General features: G+C 54.2%; 2 protein-coding genes across 6 annotated transcripts in view; one reads left to right on the forward strand and one right to left on the reverse strand.

Moving 5' to 3' along the window:
• Positions 1-3,234, forward strand: part of LOC122387374 (male-specific lethal 3 homolog) — a 34,167-nt gene extending 30,933 nt beyond the window's left edge. For all 5 annotated transcript variants that reach the window (XM_043377509.1, XM_043377508.1, XM_043377510.1 and 2 more), the window contains one exon: positions 2,840-3,234. In XM_043377509.1, coding sequence (XP_043233444.1) covers positions 2,840-2,976 — 137 coding nt within the window. In that variant the 3' untranslated portion in view covers positions 2,977-3,234. The remainder of the gene's footprint in view (positions 1-2,839) is intronic.
• A 4,212-nt stretch (positions 3,235-7,446) lies between these two features.
• LOC122387354 lies at positions 7,447-9,662 on the reverse strand. Its single transcript, XM_043377463.1, has 2 exons — positions 7,880-9,662; positions 7,447-7,457 (listed from the first exon to the last, which is right to left on the reverse strand). Exons 1-2 carry the CDS (start codon positions 9,660-9,662, stop codon positions 7,447-7,449), a joined length of 1,794 nt encoding a protein of 597 aa, XP_043233398.1.
• Positions 9,663-21,912: the final 12,250 nt, after the last annotated feature.

Genomic DNA, 21,912 nt, shown 5'->3' on the forward strand with positions numbered 1-21,912 from the left:
CAAAGCTGTCCGGTGGCCGCCGCCGCCGCCGCCGCCGGGACTGGGATCGGAGCGGTGCCGGGGAGCGGCGGCCGGCACAGGGGGCGCGGCGGACCGGCCGGCGGCGGCGGCCGGGCGGCCCAGGGGCGGCCAGGCGCCGACTCTGAGACCGACCAGCGCAACGGTGTATGGGAGACCATACCGGACTGATGCAGTGATACACTGGTGAATGGGAAGAGCAAGGCCTTTGGCTTCAGCTTTAGTGTAATGACATTTTTTATGCTGTGATTACTGAATCTGCATTCATTTTTAGTGATAAGAAATGACTCTTGAGTGTTGAGTGTATGCGTGCTTCATGTGAGATGGGCCGCTGGGCACCATTCATCAATGCATCGTATGTCATGACAGTGGCGACGGAAGCGGGGAGGGGGGGGCAGTGGGGGCACGGCGCCCCCGTCTTCCAAGGGGGGCAAACATATCTTGCCCTAGCGAAATTGTTATCAATGAAATACCATCATACTTCCGTTCTACGTCATGAACATATGCCAGTTTGGCTGAGTACTTTTTTTTATTAAGTTGATAGAGTGAGTATTTTGGATTGATATTGTTGTCAAGGTCGTCGTACATATTTTGATCACTTATTTGCTAGCATTTTACAGTGCGAGTGCTACCAACCATTACCAAAAAGGTTTGCAATAATTGGCTAACTTTAATGACGTCATTGGTTCAAATGAAACAAGTTGTTCAACGCGAACAACAGTCACGGTGACAGCCACAGTACCTATATGGTGCAGCACGTATTTGAACTGGACTGGGAGGCACCGTGCCCCCCCCCCAACCCAAATTACCGTCCGCCGCCTCTGTGTCATGGCATTTAGAAGACTAATGAGAACTGCAATTTTCATCCTTATTTTCCAGTTCCTCGTTTTCTGAGAACAGCTGTTGAACTAGTTCCTCCTCCATGTAAAAATTACCGTGCCATTCAACAATGATACAGAATGCAGAAAGCGCCAACCGGAGCATTGCGGTGGTAAACAGGGCGCATCATTTGGCCTCCATGGCATTAGCCCGTCTTCATACCGATGGGCTGTGCGCTATGTCTTCACATCAATGTACGTAACTGATGACCGCTGTGATGTATCCCCGAGTCCAGTTGTTATAGACTCCCGGTGTACGGTCCGTCCGGACGCCGCGGTCCGATGGACTCTCTCACCCTCCTGTCGTGTGCTGGCGCCCCGTGTAGCGGGACTCACCGGTACCGCGCTACCCTCCGTTCCGCCGCGCCCGGCCACTGGCCGAGAGCTGCGCAGCGGTCGCGTTCGGTAGGCGCTCTTCTCCTCAGTTCATAGGCATCTCACGGGCCTGAAAAGGGAAAGATGAGTGGTGTAATTACACCGGAAATGCGCACGGTGTGATGGTAACATGTAACCACTAGCCATGGCTGTGTATTACCCTGTGTTTTCGGTGACCTGTAGGCTGAAGGGAGCCATGACTCAGCGGAACCGGGGGATGTCGAGATCCACAATCCAGTCACATTTATGCATCGGGAAGGTTCAAGAATCGTCATACCCGGGCGTAAGATATTTCCGTTTCAATCTGATAAATTTTTCATTCTGTGCGGCATCCCCTTTTGTCGGCCCAACCCCCAATTGGTCTGAAATTCCACCCTGCTTCGCGCGATCCCACTGTCTCAGCCCCCCCCCCCCCTCCCTGCCACCTCAGCGGCACCCATCCTGTCCGACCTCACTCCCTGTCAACACCTCAAGTCCCCAGCTGGATCGTCTCGCTCCGTCAGTGTGCACACGTCACTAACGCCCCGTAAAACCCTGATCTATCCCTCCGCCGGCCTCCGTTACTGTGCACACGTCACTAACGCCCCGTAAAACCCTGATCTATCCCCGACCGGCCTCCGTCAGTGTGCACACGTCACTAACGCCCCGTAAAACCCTGATCTATCCCCGACCGGCCTCCGTCAGTGTGCACACGTCACTAACGCCCCGTAAAACCCTGATCTATCCCCGACCGGCCTCCGTCAGTGTGCACACGTCACTAACGCCCCGTAAAACCCTGATCTATCCCCGACCGGCCTCCGTCAGTGTGCACACGTCACTAACGCCCCGTAAAACCCTGATCTATCCCCGACCGGCCTCCGTCAGTGTGCACACGTCACTAACGCCCCGTAAAACCCTGCTCTATCCCCGACCGGCCTCCGTCAGTGTGCACACGTCACTAACGCCCCGTAAAACCCTGATCTATCCCTCCGCCGGCCGACCGAGGCGTTTACGGCCCATTTATCCGCACTATATTCTCCGGCGGTGCGAAAATTCAGCGGCTGCGTCGATTGGCCGCTGTGGAGCCGCCGTTAATGTCGCCGCTGGCTGCCGTATATGGCCGCTGGCGACGGCCGGTCAGATGAAGTAGTCCGCGGAACGGACCCCCCCCCCCCCACGGCTCACTGTGCTGAGGGGCCCATTGGAGCCCGGCGCGTCACGGCGCCGTCTCAGGGACACACCTGAAGGAGCTGGCTTACCGATAGTTTAACCATAGGTCCAGCGCTCAAATGTGTGCAGCAGTGCCACGGAGTCTACTTCTTGTGTTCAGGAATCTACTTTTCTTTGTCTCTATATCTTGCATAATTTTCCTGCCATAACTTAGAATTCCAGCTGATTCTTGACATCCCTGAACCTCTTTCGTTTAACTTCGGCGTCTCTTGCCTGCTCGTCTTTCGGAAGATTCCCGGCCTCATGTCTCCCCCACACGCACTGAACCTCCACACCCTCTCCCCGCCAGACGCCCCCCCCCCCCCCTGCGCCGCCGCTGGCGTTGGGCCGACCCGCTCTGACCGGGCCGTCCTCCACAGCGCTGCTGCCCAACATCCTGCTGCAGATGCGCATGTCGGAGCGCAAGCTGAACCTAGTGACGCACCACTCGGCGCTGCTGCTCGACTTTCTGCAGGAGAGCGCCGAGCAGCTGTTCACGCGCACGCAGTACCGGTAGGTGGTACCCGGCCGCGCCGCCGCCCAGCCGCGGCTCAGCACCAGGCGCACAGTGTGCTGAGGACAGGTTTTAGTGGTCAGAGCGGGCGGCGCACAGTGCTGCGGATGGTGTGAGGGGCAGCGGGCTGCGCAGTGTTTGTGGGTGTACAGTGGCTCTGTGGGATTGTGTGTCGTACCAACATGTGTTTGCATTCATGATCAAAGTCAAGTGTTTATGTGCTGATAGACGTAATAAATGGTATGTTTTTTTCAACTTTAAGTATTGTTTCTTTGTAAACAGCCATACGTCTCCATTGACATGCGAGTGAAACAAACATTTTTGCGTACATGCTAAACCAGAATTGTCTTCCATTTCTTTCAATGTGAGGCGTTATAAGGATATGGAGGGCCGAGCCGTTCACTGCATCATTCTCACCATCTTGTTGGTGCTGAAAATATGTTCCTAAAGCTTTTCCGAAAACTTATGCTTCGAGCTCGCAGCAAACGCTGTGCTTAGTGTCGTATATGTTATGTATTTCCATTATCTGTGAATGTTCTTGTACTCAACCATAAAAAACGCATCGCACTTTTCGATCGTATTGAACCGCGTCAGTCGTAGAGGAGCGCTGCCTATATACTCCCTCCCTTTCCCACTCCAATCACTATGTTCTCCGCCGCGGCCAAAACTCGCGTCCATTTGGCCGTATGACTGCGCTGGCTGGCTCCAGCTCGGATGACCGGCCATCTGCCGACCCCGCGAACCGCCTCACCCCGCCGCCGCCGCCGCCGTTTCATTACGGCCGCCGCCGGCCCAAGTTGGCCGGCTTATGGCCCAAAGTCGGCGGCGCTCTTTTGCAAACGGCCGCCGTAAAATTGACGAACATCTTGTCATAGCCGCGAGCCGTGGGATCATTCAGCGGCAAAGTTCGGGCCGGCAGTGGCGCGGTACCGCGGCCGGGCGGACTGGGAGCCAGAGAAATGATGGCGGAGCTGCGGGTTTCGGGGCCGAGCTGGGTAAGATTTTAGCTAAAAGCTGAGCTAGCGTTGAGTGTCTGCAGTCGTGACGACCGCGGCACTCAGCCGAGTGTCACCGGAATGAGTCCGTCGCTAGAGTGCCGTCGGGGATTTCCATGAGTCCGGTGGAGTGCCCTGCGTCCGGCACTCACGGGTCTGCCGCCTGTATTCGCCACGGTTACGGTGCCGTGTGGGTGCCGGGTGGCAGGTGGGCCGGGGCGGACGCCAATTTGGGGCCGGTCCTCGCTCCACAGTCGCCGTATATACCCGGCACTCGAACCGTCTGCATCGACCGCGCCGTGCGACGAGCTGAGCTGAGCGGCCCCATCGGACTTCTGCGCCCGCATGAAGGGCACTGCCACGCCACGCACCGATCGATTACAAAGTTTTGCTTTTATCTCATTCGGGACCACTTAAAGCATTGCCTGTGCAGGAAAGTTTCTGCAGAAAGCAAAGTGCATCCGATTGCATGCCATCTCTCACTTTGCTCCAAATCGGCTGGAGTGCATCCGAGGGAACGCATCGACAAAGAGTTTGGCTCTGTCGTCCATGTGTCAGCCGTGACCAATATATTTTACGTAGTTGTTATTCAGCGTAGGGCAAAGGAGTTGGTGTCAAGAAGCGATCCTGGCCTGATGCTGTGACCTGACCTGACCGAAGGTGACCTGGCCTGACCCAGTGTGGCCGAGAGCGACCCGTTTGATCTGATCTGACCCCATCTCACCCAAATTTGACCGAACAACGTCCTCAGAACGGCTCTTTTGTTCAACATTTTCTTCTGCACGTGTGCACGTATATATCTCTGCTCCCGGACGACACATCAATATGAATCAAACACTATTCGAAAGTAAATTGGCTGGTGCCGCATTTTCTGACCGGGACGCAGAACAAGTGGCGCAGCCGCTTGTAATGTCTAACATAACCTTGTTTATAACACAGTACTTATCACAGAAATTCGAATTAGACATCGCGACACTGCGAATGCAAAGAACAATTATTACGCTTCATGCTGAAATTCTAAAAATGAACTGAATTAAATAAAAGGTATCGGGTAGGTAGGAACATAGACCACTATACATATAGTGGTCTATGGAAGGAATCATTCCCGCCTTCAATAATTGATGTGCCCTTATCGGTACTGGGTGCATCGGGTCTCGTTTTACTCGTAAATCCATTCAGGTATAAGTGGATTTCTGAGTGTCGATCTGGTTGAAATCCGTGCTAATTTCCATACGGGACAGCGATTTCAGCTTTATCATCAGCCGGCCCCCGGCTAAATGCGCTAATGCGATACATTATGCAGGGGCTTCCGTAGCGTTCATTAGCGTTTTCTATCCGCGATCGCTGCTGATTCGGTGAGAGATTTTCCCTGTGACAGTCGCTGATCCAGCGGTGGATTTTACCCGTGACGCCAGTTCCCAGTTCTGGGACAGACGGACAGGATCCGTCTCGCCGTAGGTATGTCTGTCCCCGCTCGGTAGGTACTCCTGTCCGCCGCCTGCCCCGCACCTGCCTGACGATCCCTCCTCCCACGCGCGCGGCGGTTCTTTCGGCTGTCCGGTCACTTGCCCGGTGTCGCCCCTCCCATAGCCCCTGTCAGTTCCGTGCTCCTCATACAGCCCCTATCAGCGAGGCGCCCCTTCCCCCAGCCCCGTCTGGTGCCCCTCCCCCAGCCCCTGCTATCCCCCTGGGTGCCCCTCCCACAGCCCCTGCTATCCCCTCAGTGCCCCTGCCACCGTCACTGACCGGTGCTCCTCCCACAGTCCTACCCTCCCCTTCCACAGTCCCATCCTCCCCTCCCACAGTCCCACCCTCCCCTCCCACATCCTACCCTCCCCTCCCACAGTCCTACCCTCCCCTCCCACAGTCCTATCCTCCCCTCCCACAGCCGCTGTCCTCCCCGCCTCCCGCCGGGACGAGCCGATGACGCGGCCCATCTCTGAACGCTGATTGGTCGGTCAGACCGCGGCGTAAGATTGACGCCGGCCGCCGACCATCTTTTATTCAGCCAAACTTGTTGATGGTGTTCTGATCTGCTATCACAGATTCGCTTAAGTATTTATTGCGTTTGGGTGTCTGTACTGATTGGCTTCTAAACTATTGAGGGCACCATCATTCATTGAGCGCGGTGTTAATAAATGACGCAGTTGGTAATTGAGCGAGTGCCTCTCAGGTAGCCGGCCGAGATTGCCCAGAAATTGGGTTGACTCGGTTGGAAAGATTCTCTGCGCCGTAAGGCCCGAGCTCGCGTCATATTTCAGCGCTTCATAACTGGGCCGGTGGCCGGCCGGGCTCGGGGACATATCGGCTCGGGCGGAGCGCCGCTCGCCGCCGAATTATCGGCCCGTCGACCGCGGCCGTCGGCGTCGATCCGTCGATGGTGACGGACGTCGGTCGGACTGATTGGAGACTGCGTGCCGGCCGGCCATCGGCAGCGCACCGCCGGTCAATCAGCCTGTGCCGTGTGACCGGCGCGGGCGGCGGGTACCGTGGTCACTGATCACTGATCACTGATCACTGGTCACTAGTCACTGACGGCTGACCGTTCGGAGCGGTCCGACAGCGGTCACCGGGCCACTGCGGGCTATAAGGCCGCCCTCACTGAGAAGTGGCTACTTCCACAGTATAGTATAGTATAGTATAGTGTATTGTTGAGACCATCCACACCGTGGCTATTCAAGTCTCCCGTCATACATGTTGTAAAAGCAAAGTGACGCTAAAATATCGACAAGTTGTACATACACATAATGCCACATTACACACGATAAAACATATACTGCGATAAAAACATGATAAGAAAATGTGGCATTCAAACTTTGCGTCTATCGTAGACTGTATTTCTTCACCCTTCAGACATCTCAACGCGCACACCGACCCGTCCTCTCTCTCTCCCGCCCTGCTCTCCACTGCCCGCCCGTCTCCCAATGTCCAGCCGGGCCGCCCGATATACGGGCCGGCGTGTCCCTGCTGCCGCGCACATGTGTGGCCATAGACCTCCATTTATGACCACTTATGACCCGACGCCGACCCTACGCGACAAGGCTAGAATATTCAATAGAAAAACACAATTCTAAAGAATAGTGTTTTAACTATTGACAACAAACCTTCGGTTACAAACTATGTGAACAAACAGAGAGACACATTCCCCCCTGTTCCTAAAGAACACATCTAACTACAGTTTAACTAATGGGGGATGGGAGCGCCGAAGAGTTGCGGCGCACGCCTGCAGCGCAAACCCCTTCTTAGCACGTCACTATAACTATCGATATTATCTACACTTTCCGCTGGCGCTCTACCTTCGTTCACACGGTCGTTTGACAATCCCTCAGTTTCTGTTTTTACAACTTTCACTGTATGGATCCGCTCCTCTGTTCCGGCACCGCCATCCGCCTCAGCTGCTGCCCGAGGGACCGGCTCGGTCTGCTCGGTCGGCGCGACAGCTGGGGTCAGCTCTGACGGCTCCACCGCCGCCGGCGCCTCAATGGCCAGCTGTCCAGGCACATGGGCGGTCGGAACCGGACAGGCGATCTCCTCTTCCTGCTCATCATCCGTCGAAGCAGCCATTGCGTCGTCACCGTTGTTGGCAAGACGATGACGAATGTTCCGCACGTGCCATGGGACTCCATCCACTTCAATCGTCTGAGCGGATACGACTTTGGTGACAGTGCCCTCCTTTGACACGGCGGTTCACCGATCGCCCCGTTTTCGGACCCACACCGCATCACCGGGCTGATACACACCAGGCTGGCCGGCCGTCTGAGGAGGAGCAGCTGTGTTTCCCTGTGACTGCACGCACAAGTCTCTGCCAGCCTGACGGTAGGCACCATGTATCGGGGCCGTTGTGATATCACGCCCGTCCTTGGGCGTGACATTATATCGGTGCACGGCTTCTGGTACGGTGCATCCCTGACGGGCGGCCATCACTTTGATGGTGCGGTGGTGGCGCTCGATGATGCCATTCCCACCAGGTTCATAGGCCGCGCGATACCTCAGCTCGACGTCCCACCGCACCGCGAACGCCTTCAGCTCTCGACCCTTGAATTCGGTCGCATTATCCATTAGAAGCTCGGCCGGTGCTCCTCGCTCCAAAAACAGAGCCTCGAGTTGTCTGACGATCTCGCTCCCGTCAGAGCGGCGGATCTCACGCCACATGGCGTATCGCGACGGCCCACAGTCAATCACGGTGAGATAGTGTTTTCCGCGGAAATGGGTTACGTCCATTGCCAGCCGCTCCCAGTTGCGCTCGACCGCCAAGGCACCATGCTTCCAGCGCGACGGGGCTGGGTCGATCGACGCACACACCTGGCACGATCTAACGATCTGACGAACGGCCGACTTCGTCACGCTCTTTCCCAGCTCTCGGCGCGCATACCACCACGTCCGCCGCACTCCCTGGTGTCCCACACTTTCATGCACCGCCATTATGTCCTCCGGTCGAGCTGTCCTAACGGCCGCCACCACACCTGTCGCCTGCTCGCTTCCGGTTCTGATCCACTCTTTTGGTACTCTCGTGAGCTCGTCTGCACGGTTGGCAGCCGACGGCACGAGCTCCACTGTCACGACGAGGTCGTACTCGCTGGAGAGCTGCTTGAAAACGGCCACCCGCCGCCGAACCAGCATTTCCGACTGTGCCTTCGTTCTCAGTCGGGCACGGCCTGTCAGAGCGTCGGTCAGCCAGCGCTGAACAGTGACAGAGTCTGTGCGGAGGATCACACGCTTGAATCCCCACGCCACCGCCATAGTCATACCGTTCAGCGCGGCATCCAGCTCCGATAGGTTTATGTGCATGTCTGAGTCACTGTCAGATCGGAGCCACGCGGCGTCTTCGATAACCTCACCCGTGGTGGGGTCACTTAGCACTACGCCGCGGGCGATGGAGCTGGCATCAGTCCACACCGTCACCGAGTCTCCTGAGACGCACCACTGTCCTCGTGCCGGGTCACACTCTGCCAGCCGCCGGGCCACATCACTGACTTGTTTGCGCAGGTCATCGTCGGTGATCGGTGAGTCCCAATCTTTGGTGACCTTGTTCGCCGCCCTTTTCAGCCAGGCAGCGGCCGGCCGCAGCCACCCGGCGACGGGCACGTGTGAGGTTAGCTGACCCGCCCAGGCGAAGATTGACCGCCTGGTCAGCACCCCGGGTGGCTCAGCTGGTGTCACGCCGTCCCGAGACCATCTCAGTGTGCCGTCACCGCCAGACTGCCGTCTCACTCGGAGCCCCAGCATCCGGGCTCCGGCCTCATCCGCTACCCGTTCCGGTGGCTTACACGAGAGCCCGTATGCGGAAAAATGTTCGGCCACCCGCTCAGCCGAGATGAGCGTCTCGTTGACGAGCAGGTCGTCAGCGTACGGGAGCACTGCTTTTGCGATCTCTGGACTTTGATCCAAAACTTCCCGCACTACCGCTCGCATGATGCCGCTTGCAACGCTGAGACCAAATCCGACCCTTGTCAGACAATGTCGCTGGCCGTCCACGATTACCGTCTGAAACGGCCACAGCTCCTGGGCCACGTGCAGCTGCAGAAACGCCTTCTTCAGGTCGATGACGGCCACATCGTCGCCGTGTTGCCGCCACTTGCGGAGCTGGTCGCGGCACACATCAGCTTCAGCCGTATGAGCCACCAGGTGCTCATTCAGTTCACGGTAGTCGAGCACCGGCCTGACCTTGTCCTTGGCTTCCTGGGTGACCGCCATGAGCGGAATAAGGCCACGCACCCGCCCGTGTTCCTGCTCATTGTACGGCCGTAGCCACCCTTCCTCGATCCACAGCCGTAACTCTGCGTCGAACCGCTCCTGCGACTCTGCCGGCACGCGATATTGTGGCACAGTATTCTTGAGTTGTTTTGGCTCCTTTCCGTCGGCCCACTTCCACCAAACTGTCCACTTTCCGTCGCTGAACTTAGCCACAAAATCAGCCGTCTCGATCTGTCTGTCCACTGGACCACGCCCCTGAGACACCGCTGCCGACATACCGCTCGATTCTGCCTTTACACCGGCGCACCCCGAACGCTCCCCCGTCACCACTTTACCACCAAAACGCACCTCTCCACCACTAACAAACACACCACCCAGCGCCTCTAACCCGGTCATGCCCAACAGCACGTCAACACCCAACAACCTTTCCGCCACTACCACAGCACGGACCACCGCCCGCCGGCCTTGTGCCTCCAGCAGCACCTCTGCACTCCCGCTGCATCGCACGACACTCCCATTCACCGCGGTCAAGTTTGTCTCACATCGATCCCATTTATCGACACAACCCGCGAACACCACGGTCTCCTCGCAGCCCGTGTCCACCAGCGCGTGACACGGTCGCCCGTCGAGCAGCATCTGGATTACCGGCGCTCTGCTGCCGGCTCGGTGGACGGCGGAGGAGGTGCTGGCGCTGATGCAGCTCCCCCGCCGCAGCCGTTTGGGCACATCCGGGCGATATGACCTGGGCGACCACATATCCAGCATCTGATCGGAGCCGGCCGGCGACTTGACCTTGAAATGTCACGTGATGGCCCACTCGCCGCCGCCGCCGCCGTCCCCGTCGCCGCCGCCGCCGCCGCCGCCGCTGCCGCCGCCGGTGGCGCTGCCGTGACTGCTGTCCTGGACAGTACGGCTCTCGCTCGGTCCAGGACGTACTCGAGAGTGAACTCGTCTCCGAGCCCGTCCCGAACCGCAGCTTGCGCAGCCTCCGGCAGCCCATTGACGAAGGTGATGGCGATAGCTCTCTCCGGCAGACCTCCCATCAACTCAGCGAGCTGCTGCAGCGCCGCTAAGTACACATCCGCCGTCTCTCCGGGATGAAGGCGACGCCGAGCCATTTCCGCCTGCGCTGTGAACGGGTCCATGGCGAAGGCCCTCAGCAGCTTAGCCTTCACGCTGGGCAGCTGATGACGAGTCGCTGCGGGCATTCGGGACCACACCGCGAAAGCACCGCCGCGCAGGCGAGTCGGCAACACAGCCATCAAGGACACTGATCGCAGCTCGCACAGGAGAGCAGCCTGCTCCAGCCACTCCACTACGTTTCCAGTTCCGTCGAACTCCGGAATAGTTCTGGCGTCGAACGCCAGAGTCACCTCCATCACCGCTCTTCCCGCGGTGTCACTGGTCTCCTCCTCGACACTCGGCATCTTCTCACCACTTGTCAGAAAAACGCCGAAATAGCTTGTGGCATTCAAACTTTGCGTCTATCGTAGACTGTATTTCTTCACCCTTCAGACATCTCAACGCGCACACCGACCCGTCCTCTCTCTCTCCCGCCCTGCTCTCCACTGCCCGCCCGTCTCCCAATGTCCAGCCGGGCCGCCCGATATACGGGCCGGCGTGTCCCTGCTGCCGCGCACATGTGTGGCCATAGACCTCCATTTATGACCACTTATGACCCGACGCCGACCCTACGCGACAAGGCTAGAATACAAACTATGTGAACAAACAGAGAGACACAGAAAAGTGGGATGAGCTAAGCGTGAGCACATGACTATTGACTAGGTGATGCATTCCCTTACTGCCAGTTTGAAAGCACGGTAGGTCGGCGCGTCGCGGGCGGCGCGCGGCAGACCATTCCAGGCGACCGCCGCACGGTAAGTAAAGGCCTTCTGGCTTGAGGCCAGCCTGCAGCGCTGCAGGTGCAGGTCGCCGTCCTCCGATCCGCGGGTGCCCCGGGACGACACAACACTGCGGGGCACCAGGAGCTCCCGCACGCTGGAGGGCGCGCCGTCCGCCCGCAGCAGCCCCCACACCTTTGCGACGTCCCGGCGCGCCACCAGGGTCTCGATCCTCGGCCAATCAAGATAATTTAGAGTCGGTGTAATGTGTTCGTGTTTCTTTATCCCTCCCACAATCCTGGCCGAAAAATTGATAACTTTTTGAAGCTTGTGCATCTGCCCTCTGGCCGCCCCACCCCAGACGCACAGACAGTAAGTGATATGTGGGAAAACATAGGCCTGAATGATGGTTTTGAGAACTTGACTAGTGAAGTAATGCCTGAACCTGTATAGCGAGAAGAGAATTTTGTTGCACTTTCGGACGACACAAGATATGTGCTCCTCCCATGACAGAACGGCATCTGCAGTGACGCCGAGGATTTTGACTGCTTTAGAAGGTAGAATTGTAGAGTTTTCTACAACGAAACAGAAGTTTTGTGTTTTTGCTACGTTATGTTTGCTGCCAACTATCATGAAGTCAGTTTTGCTGCTGTTCATTTTCAAGGATTTTACTCCGAACCAGGCATGGAGCTCGCGCATGGTGAGCTCCAGCCTAGCTCGGAGCTCGGCCAGACCCGGTCCGTCAGGGGAGGAACAGTCTATGTGGAGAGTGTCGTCCGCGTATGAGATGAGGTGGCCATGGTTCAGATGCGCCGGAAGGTCCGAAGTGAACAAAATGAAGAGGATTGGACTGATGATCGAGCCCTGGGGCACGCCGCACGTCACAGGTAGGGTTACCTCGCCACCCCTAACAATCTGGCTCCGACCGCTCAAATAGCTGGAGAACCAGCCGACGTCGCATATCCCGTACCATTGTAGCTTGGTGAGGAGGACGTCGTGATCGACGCTGTCGAACGCCTTTGAAAGATCAATCGCCGTTACCGACGATACCAGGCCGCGGTCGGTATTGCGGACCAGGCGCTCGACAGCCTCGATCACGGCGTCCTCGGTGGAGTGATGTGAGCGGTAAGCATACTGAGATGGGCATAGTAAGTGATGAGTTTCTACATAGTTCGTGAGTTGAGCACATACTACTTTTTCTAAAATCTTCGACAGCACGCTTAAAAGTGAGATAGGCCTATGGTTGGATGGTTGAGTAAGATCACCTGACTTTGGGATCGGTACGACACAAGCTGACTTCCAGCACTCGGGGAACACACCAGTCACAATCGATAATTCACAAGGCGCAGCAGGTGGGGGCCAACAACAGGGAAACAGCGCCGCACCGCAAAGAGAGGCACACCGTATCGGAGGCACACCGTATCAGAGGCACACCGTATAGGCACAGGATATCGGAGGTTTAGGGTATCGTTAACGCGCGGTTCGGCTCACCGCAGTGTACCGATGGTCATTCAGTTACGCATGGAGCGGTTATGCGGTGGACCCGCTTCATCGTTCGCTGATCATTATTTAAAAGGTGCACTGCACTTTGTAGTGAGTTTATCGTTATATGATTGATAAGGGGGGAAACTGATGACGGCGTTTTAATTTCATACGGAATGCAAGCTGCAACATTTCTGTAGATGCACTTTAGGGCGGCCGGTGAAGTTCGTTTTGCTATTGAGACACTACAAGGCACAAGCCGGCTATTATAGGCTAGCGGCGGTAGCGGAAGATATATCACTAATGCAGTATTAACGACCTTAACGGATACGTTTCAAGCTACTTTGATGGCGTGAATGAGGATGATGCTTTGGAAACGTTTCCAGAAAGCTGGCGCCCCCGCCCTTCCGGCTAGTTCGCCGGGTCAGTGGTGATGTTACGTTTTCAGGGGCAGTTAGCGCACCTATTAGATATCATGACATCATCCTAAACGGCTGGAGTTCGCCTACCGTCCCTGTTTATCGGCTTGTGCTCACTAGTCGTAATTTCGATTGCTTGTAGAGCAGACTGAAAATGAAGCCATTCGGCCGACGCAGGCTTATAATTACGTCCCGCCATTGACGGAGTAAGTTTGCCAAACCGCTCGTGTTTAAAAGCAGAGAGGCCATTACGGGCTGTCGGCTGTCGGCTGGCGGTGGGGGCCGGGCGGTGAGCGGGGCCCGCTGCGCTGTGTCCCGGGGGAGGTGCGCCGGACGGGCCCCGGCCCGCGGACGGAGGGCGGCCCGCTACTTAGCTGCTGATTACCGTGTCAGCCGCCGACCAGCGGCGCATTGACTCGCTTCATTCAGACTGTGTGTGGCCAGGACTCGAGGACGACAGTCATTGCCGTCCGCCCGTCAGCCCATCCAGCCTCAGATCAGGTCCAACAGACGGTCCGTAACGCCGCAACTGGACTGATGGTGATATAGGCAAACCTGGTGGAACCGGACAAACCGATCCGACACACATGTGATAATGGGAGGTCTGATTTTTGGAAAATGCAACAATGCTCAGATACTCCTCTCTTTCTCTCTTTCTCTCTCTCTCTCTCTCTCTCTCTCTCTCGCTCTCTCTCTCTCTCTCTCCTCGCTTTTTTTCTCTCTATTCTCCCTTCTTTCTTTCTCTCTATTACCTTTATCTTAGTCTAAATGTAAGTCTCCTTCTCTTATCTTTGTCTTCTCTTCCTCTTCTCCTCTTCTCTGCAGCTCTCCGGCCAGTTACCGACTCTTTCCCGACGAAGCCCTCCCGGCTTTACGAGCTGTCGATGACCTGCACTTGTCACAGCCGCCTCTGCCCTGTCGAAGCCGGCGCTCACGGGGGACAGCGCGGCGGCCCGGCGCACGTGGGCCCCGTGGGAGGCGCCGCCGGCTCCCTCCACACTGCACTGGCGTGGAATGTGGACGCGCCGGTCCACACTGGAGCGCCCGGTGTGGAGCACGGGTCTGCTCAGGGCCTGGTTCACTGTGTGAGTGCGCGCCGGCTACGCTCTGACCAAATGAGGAGGCAATGACATGACGCCGGGGGAAAACTAGCATATTTCCATTAGGAAGAAACAATTTAAAAAAGTTACCATGGAATTAAATGCACTTTATCGGAACGTGATGCATTTAATACACGATTAAACGGTGTCCCTGTCTCGCATGCCACACAACATAAATATGTAATAACAGGTGATGTGCACCTGTTTTCCACCTTCAGCGGTGTTTGCTATGTTCAATGATATTGTAGCTTTTAATTGTCAACATCTATTATCGTCAATAACCTGTGTCGAAATCTCACATCACTCGGCAACCGTATCATCATTAGTCACGTGACTGCTCTAGTGCCGACAGACGAGGTCACGTGTCCGGTGCGGCGGCGGGCGCGCAGTGGGGATCGGCCGGCCGACGCGGGCCTAATTTTACGCGGCCATGAATTGTTCACAGTTGGGTGTGCTCCCACGGCCGGCGATGTGTCAGCCGAGAGCTACCGTCACAGGCACGATTGGCTGCCGGGCCCGACGGGGACGGGGGGGGGGGCGCTGGGGGACGGGGCATGACACGCAGGGGATGGGTAATGGGGACGGACGGGGCACGGTCTCTGGAGGATGGGCACAGGGAGAAGGGCGGGGAGGTACTTTCAAACATTTGTCGTTTTTGAAATGCGTACTGAGTACTGCGTAAGATAAATTGCACGACATTAATTAATTAACGTCTCAACCCGCGCCGTGCTGGGGCGGGTCGCGAGTTACCTAAGTGTGGAACTACCCAGCGCCGAGCCGGCCGGATGACGTCACACCACGGCCAGTGCCGGCGCGGCGGCAGACTGGCCGAGATTGGCATGGTCTTAACTTGGCGAAGAGGCATCGGACGCCAAACTTCTGCTGCAGCTATAAATCACATTTCATGCGTTTCTTCCATGTGTATGAGCTATCAAGTCCTTCGAATACCTAATGTGTAGGTGAGCTTACCTGCATTTAGCAGTGTGTGCTATGCTATGTGGATGGGCACATCCGACAGTCGACACACTGCGCAATGGATTCCGATATTGCTTGGCTGATTCGGCGGTGCCGGCGGTATATAGGGCCTTGGGCTGATTCTGGCTTTGTGTCTTCGAACGAACCATTGAAAGGGAGGACGTCATTTTTAAAGGTTGTTAGGTGCACTCAAACGTTTTAAGATAAGCAACTGCTGATTGAATTTCTGGCGAGGGTTGGTGGAACGCTCTGTTTACAAATGAGTATCTACCTACCTAGTACCTACTATACCTGCAGTGGCAAATAACTGGGTCGCGGTCAGTTAGCCATGATTCACGAAGTCCCTTATCTTTTATTAGACTTATTAAGCCCAATGTGCAACATTTGCGTCTTTTCGCGTTGTACCTATCGGGTAGCAAATGAGAAAATCTGCTTCTTCTCCACAGCCCTCAATTCAAGAAACCGTCCTTTTCCTTATCGCATCATTCCAGAACATAATTTTCAAACATGGGTATCTTCCCCACAAAAAAAAACTGAAGCAGTTTCCTTCGGCTCCAATGCGCCGCTCGCCCAGGGAGACGGAAGTGTTATATTCTCGGCGGTCCAGTCTGCATTCTGCAGCACACTCAAACTTGGCGGACCCCCAGCGCACGACTGAACGATTCGTATTGTTGTGAGTGACTGTGACAATTCACTGGTGGTTTCGGAATAATTAACAGGCGGCGCAGCCCAGTGCTTCTTACAATGAATTACAGTCGCGAATGCACTATTGCAGAGAAGAAATGGATTGAGCAGATGCCCAACCTCGCTGTATTATCAACTAAACATTAGGTACGCTTTACATTTTAATCAGGCAATCATGTAAACAAACGACTTGCGAGTTGCGACCCTTCCGCCTTACATAACTCGGCAGAATGCCCCTGAGTCGGCTAAACTACACTGCATCTCTTCGAACCTTAAGTATTTTACAATTTACCACTCAGCTATGCAACAGGCTTATAATTCACTGCTCAAGTCTCAACCCCCTTTTCCCTATCATCTTTTTGGCACCGTCAATCGCCATCTGCGCTGCCCACTGTCCAGCAAATAATCCGGCCGTCTCCAGTTATCTAGCAGGGGCTTCCAAACTCAAGCGAACTCGCCGAAGTTTCGCCATTCAATGCGCAGGATCTGTACAATTGAGTTTGAGAGCCTCTGGGTTGGCTCGGCGCGCCTGCGCCGCGCCGTTGGTCCGGCCAAGTACGCGAGTGACGTCATGCTATAAGCGTCATCCCCCGACCAAAGTCACCAATCAGAGCCCTAGAACCGACTTGTAGTTCCACACTTAGGTAACTCGCGGGCGGGTCGGGGTACAAACGCCCCCCACCCCCAGGTTTTTCACGAATAGGTATCTAAAACAAAAAACGGAGGGCGGCGTGCCGCCGTTTTGAGTACACCTGTTCATGCATCATTTACACACATGTGAAAATTTCAGACCCGGGTCTTCAAGGTCAGGTCACCAGGTCACGTCAAGTGACCTTACCTAAGAAAAAGTTCAAAGCCTTGCTATAGCTACAACGACTGAACGATCACTTTGAAACTTTCAGCGGTTGATATGAGTAATTGTATGCATAAAATGTATATCTCGGATTTTTTATGTGTGACCTAAAGTCAGGTCAATTTTGCGACCTCTCCATTATAAGTCAATGGGTGAAAATTGAAATGCGCCTCTTTTGGACGAATGATGTTCAAAGCCCTCTCAAACATCGGTTCATAGGTAAACATGACACACTGAATCGGAAAAATGCACATGTGACCCCTCTGTGTGCCCCTAAAGTCATCTTAGCAGGTCATGAACGGTTACCAGCAGTTTTTTGGCTATAACTTTTGATAGAGACGCACTGGAGCGGTGAAAACTCGTCAGATGTGTTCAGCTCGGACGATAAGGATCGACTGATATGCAGCATGACCCTTTCTGGTCAGGTCATGACCTTGACCTGAGGTCAACTTTTTAAAAGGATCTTTCAAGGTCAACAAATAATTCATTCGACACGTCTCGACGAGAGGAACACGATGCTGCAAAAAGTAATGTCGTGGCTCTCTTGAGTCAAAAGTTATTGCCGAAAAACAGTTTTCGTAAAACGATAGGCGTTATCACAAGTGTATTCGCGGCCATTGGGGCGACGTAAGAAAAGAAGAAAACAATTGGCCCCAAGAACTTTAAATTATCAGTTAGCATGCACCTTTTCCTTGATATGTAGAGAATTTACCATTAATTGTTAGAGAAAATTGCATTTAAAATCTTCCATTTATGCTTTTTTCATCGTTTGCACAGTACGTTCTTTTACTAAGCTAGAAACACTAATTAGAAATAGTTCCCGCATCATCAAGAACAATAGGGAAGACTTGAAGTGAATACAATAATCTAAACGGTTTTGTAATCCATGTGAAGACACTTCTAAAATTGCCTGTAGAAATATTAAAGGCAAAAGTTCAACTTTTTCACAAGACGGATGGCTATAAACCTATTCAACGTGTGACAACTCAGCCGGTATTTCGTCGCCTACAGCCCAGCTTTCCCTAGTGACCGATAGAGGCGCTGCTATCGATGTCCGCCCGTGCCGCCTAACGAACGGCTATTTTTACAGTTTTGCCCTCTGCTGGAGGCTAAACCGTTGACCTGAGGTCAAATCTGAGAGCAACAGTCAGAAAGGTCTGTAAAAGGGCTATCGAATGCGCTTTTCCACAGCGCTGTAGCTCTATTGGTTCCCGAGTTATGGACTAAATTTGACCTTTGATGACCTCTGGTGATCTGACCCTTGACCTGAACTAAAAATGACCGAAGTGTTTCCGTCATTATTTTTGACGCTCTTTCGCTTGCCGCTTACCGCGTGTCGCTACGTGGCCCAGGAGCCGAATAAGAGGGGCCGTTTTCACGCCCCCCCCCCTCCCCCCAGCACGACTCGGAAAACACAGGCCACCAGCACGGCGCGGGTTAACGGTTCTCTATTTCCTAGTTCGCGCTACGGATTGCTGTTCGTGTGAGTCTGATCAGGCAATGGTTTGTAGGGAAGTCCCCTCCCAGATAAGGTCAATTTGGTGCGACAGATGCCTCAGTCACCGGGAGTCAGGCATCCGTCGAACCTCGTCAATTATTTCCGAGGCCATCACGGATCGTGAGAAGCGAGTCATAATTGATCGGAACAGATCTGAACTCTGCTCTGTGATGGAAATAGCCAATCAGAATAGACATGCATGCAAACGTAATTCAATATTGATTTCACTAAAATGGTATAGGTAGTGAAGTGATACAAGGCTATAAACGACTACAGCTTGCCTACACTGATGTATTGATATGTTCTTCCACTTCTTAAATTGAAATGACTAGTAAATAACACGTGTCATTCAATAGAAACACTTATCGTTCATTGACGTTCTTTTGCATTGGCCTACTTGTCGACGAATGATAAGTGGTCTTTATACAGGGTGATCCAAAAAAATTGGAACCCCTAACTTAAAATGTCTGTAACTCAGAAAACTTTCACTTTATTGACCAATTGCAAACACCATTAGAAAGAACGTCCAATTCTCTATAAAACCAAGTTGATTGAACTTAATTATTTTTATAAATATTACCCTAGACATATGCCTATAAAATTTGTGTCACGAAACTCAGTGAAACGGTTTTGAACATTATGCGCAAATCAGTGATTGACGGTTTGCTGTTCTGAGTTTCTGACCATGTCGCTTGTTGGAGGTTCATGAATAAAAGTAGCTCATTCACGTGCTATTGTAAGGAAAGGAAAGGCTGACGGCCTGCTGGGACCAGTTGTCCCAGAGACCGCTGGCCTGCGCAGTCGGAGCTGTCCCCAAGCAACTGCAGGCCTGCGTGACGGCCCACGGTCCCACGGAGCTCACGGTGAGCACATGGGATGAACAGCGGAAGCTAGAACGCGTGTATCTGTTCTACTCTGTGCTTCTGTGTAAACTTTCATATAATAAAATTGAATTTGGATGTGGTGATATTCGCAAAAAGCAACAGATATAGTGCTAACGGATTTCAGCGCATTGTTAACATTTTGCGATTTCGTTTCACTCAGTTTTCTGACGCTCATTCCAAAAGCTAATAGTGTGCCAATGCTTTACAACATGCATGCACCAATTTGACGTGATGTTTTAGAGGATTTAATGCTCTTTCGAATGTTGTTCGCAATTTGTCAATAAAGTGAATACTTTCGGACATATAGGCATTTTAAGTTAGGGGTTCCAAATTTTTTGGATCACCCTGTATATGTAGTGCCATGGATGGGTCTATTGTTTTCCTGTGGAATTTAATCCGGGCCGTACCACCAAATCCCACCCCTTGGAGAGCCCGCGCTCGGCTGTCCAGGTATCACCGCGCCGCGCCGGTCCTCGCGAGTCCGGCTGGCCGCTGCCACTCGACCGCGTCACTTCCGACGCCATTACGGCGCACGTGCGGCGCGTGACGCACCGACACGTGTTACGCCGCGCACTCGCCGGCGACACGTGGCCGCGCGGCGGGCACGTGCGGCCACGTGCGGCCCCTTCTGCGGCCCTCGGCGGCCGGACATGCAACCAGTGCTGCCTGTTCCGTCCGCCCTGCGGTCGAGGAGGGGGCTACGGTAACACCTACAGACGGGGACCGGTGAACGTATGGTAGGTGTGAAATGGACAGCAATGTGAGCAGGTGAAAGGGGGAAAGTGAAATGACTGAGGGAGAATGAACAGGCGAGTGACGATTACTCAGAAAGGTAAGTACAAGGTGGAAAGAGCGAAATAAACGGATGACTGATAGAAGAGCAGTAACAGCGGATGGCACGGAGAAGGATAAGCAGGTGTAAGGGGGCAAGCGATGTGATTAAATCAGAAGCTGAACAGCACAGCAGGACAAGATGTGATGAAATATTCGACGGTAGTCATAGAGTAAACATTTTTGTATTGCCTTTTTCTTCCGTGCGTTAACGTTCGTCCGTGTAACAGCCACTCACGACGAGATTCCGTTACGTTACAGTCCACGGCCTCAACTTGTCTGGCTAAACATTGCGACGAAACCAAACCTTCCGTTACATCGCAGTCCACGGCCTCAACATGTCTGGCTAAAAAATTGCGATGATGATTACGGTACCGTTTTGGACATTGGCACAACGTACAGAACAGGTGAACAATGACATGTAAGTAATTGATTTACATGGTGACGCTGCTTTCTTCCTGCATATCTACTGGACGCGCATCTAGTTTGGTGTTCATATGCTATGCTGAGCTTTCGCCGCTACTGGGTTAAATATTGCCCCTATATTGCATGACAACGCTCTGTTCTGCATATTGGAGCAGAAACTTTTCCGTAATCAAAAGACAAATGTGAGTGTAAAATGGCTTTATTCCCTGCTCTGAGTTGTTTCGGCAGTATATCTTTGAAAACGAGGTGGGGATAAAAAATGACAAGCAGTCATAAGCGACGCTGATTCCGACTAACTGCCTTGGCTAACGCACTTACCTGGCTCAATGGTACACTGACATGCAGGACACACGAAAAAGCCAAGCAGCTCGGCCTGAGTTATGAAGCCATTAATGCAGCCGAGTAATTGGCTTAGTAGGAAGACGAGCAGCATGGAACGACACCAACGCAAACACGAAATGATGACGTACCGGGGGCGGGATCCGCCGTCAGATGTGACGGTTCGGGTGCACTCGCCGGTACTGACCGAGAGGGTGAATTATGACGGAGTGACTTAGTTTCGCATAATGAGACTGCATCCGCTGTTACTGTGACTAAAGCAAATTCACTTTTTCGAAGCAGTGAGTTTGGTTGCTACTTGCTACGCGACTAAAGCTACTGGCCATGTTCGTGTGAGATGTATGCATATATATGTATTTCAAATGACACAGAGTTGACTTCAACTTATACATTTTATCGTAGTCTTTAGCTCCAGGGTGCAATAATAGACAAGCATGGTGCTTTTGGAAAAGTCAATCAATTGTCAATTTATGTAGGTAATAAATGCATGCGAGTTAACCAAATATATTCCAGGTACTCGTATATACATGTCACAACTAGTAACGAATTCTACCCTCTCGCAAGACCATCGCCGCCTCTCTCATCGGCGGGCCCTCTGCGGCAGTGGCAGTGCCGCCCCTGGCTCCCTGTGCCGCCCCTGGCTCCCTGTGCCGCCGCAACTGGTTTCCTGTGCCGCCCCTGGCTCCCTGATCCGCCGCCCCTGGCTCCCTGATCCGCCGCCCCTGGCTCCCTGTGCCGCCCCTGGCTCCCTGTGCCACCCCTGGCTCCCTGATCCGCCGCCCATGTCACCCTGTGTCGCCTTGGCTTCCTGTTCCGCCGCCTCTGGCTCCCTGTGCCGCCCCTGGTTCTCTGTGCCGCCCCTGGCTCCCGGTGCCACCCCTGGCTCCCTGATCCGCCGCCCATGCCACCTGGGTGCGC

Source organism: Amphibalanus amphitrite, unplaced genomic scaffold (assembly GCF_019059575.1).
Source record: "Amphibalanus amphitrite isolate SeventyFive unplaced genomic scaffold, NRLGWU_Aamphi_draft 000284F_arrow, whole genome shotgun sequence".
Taxonomy (NCBI): Eukaryota; Metazoa; Arthropoda; class Thecostraca; order Balanomorpha; family Balanidae; genus Amphibalanus; species Amphibalanus amphitrite.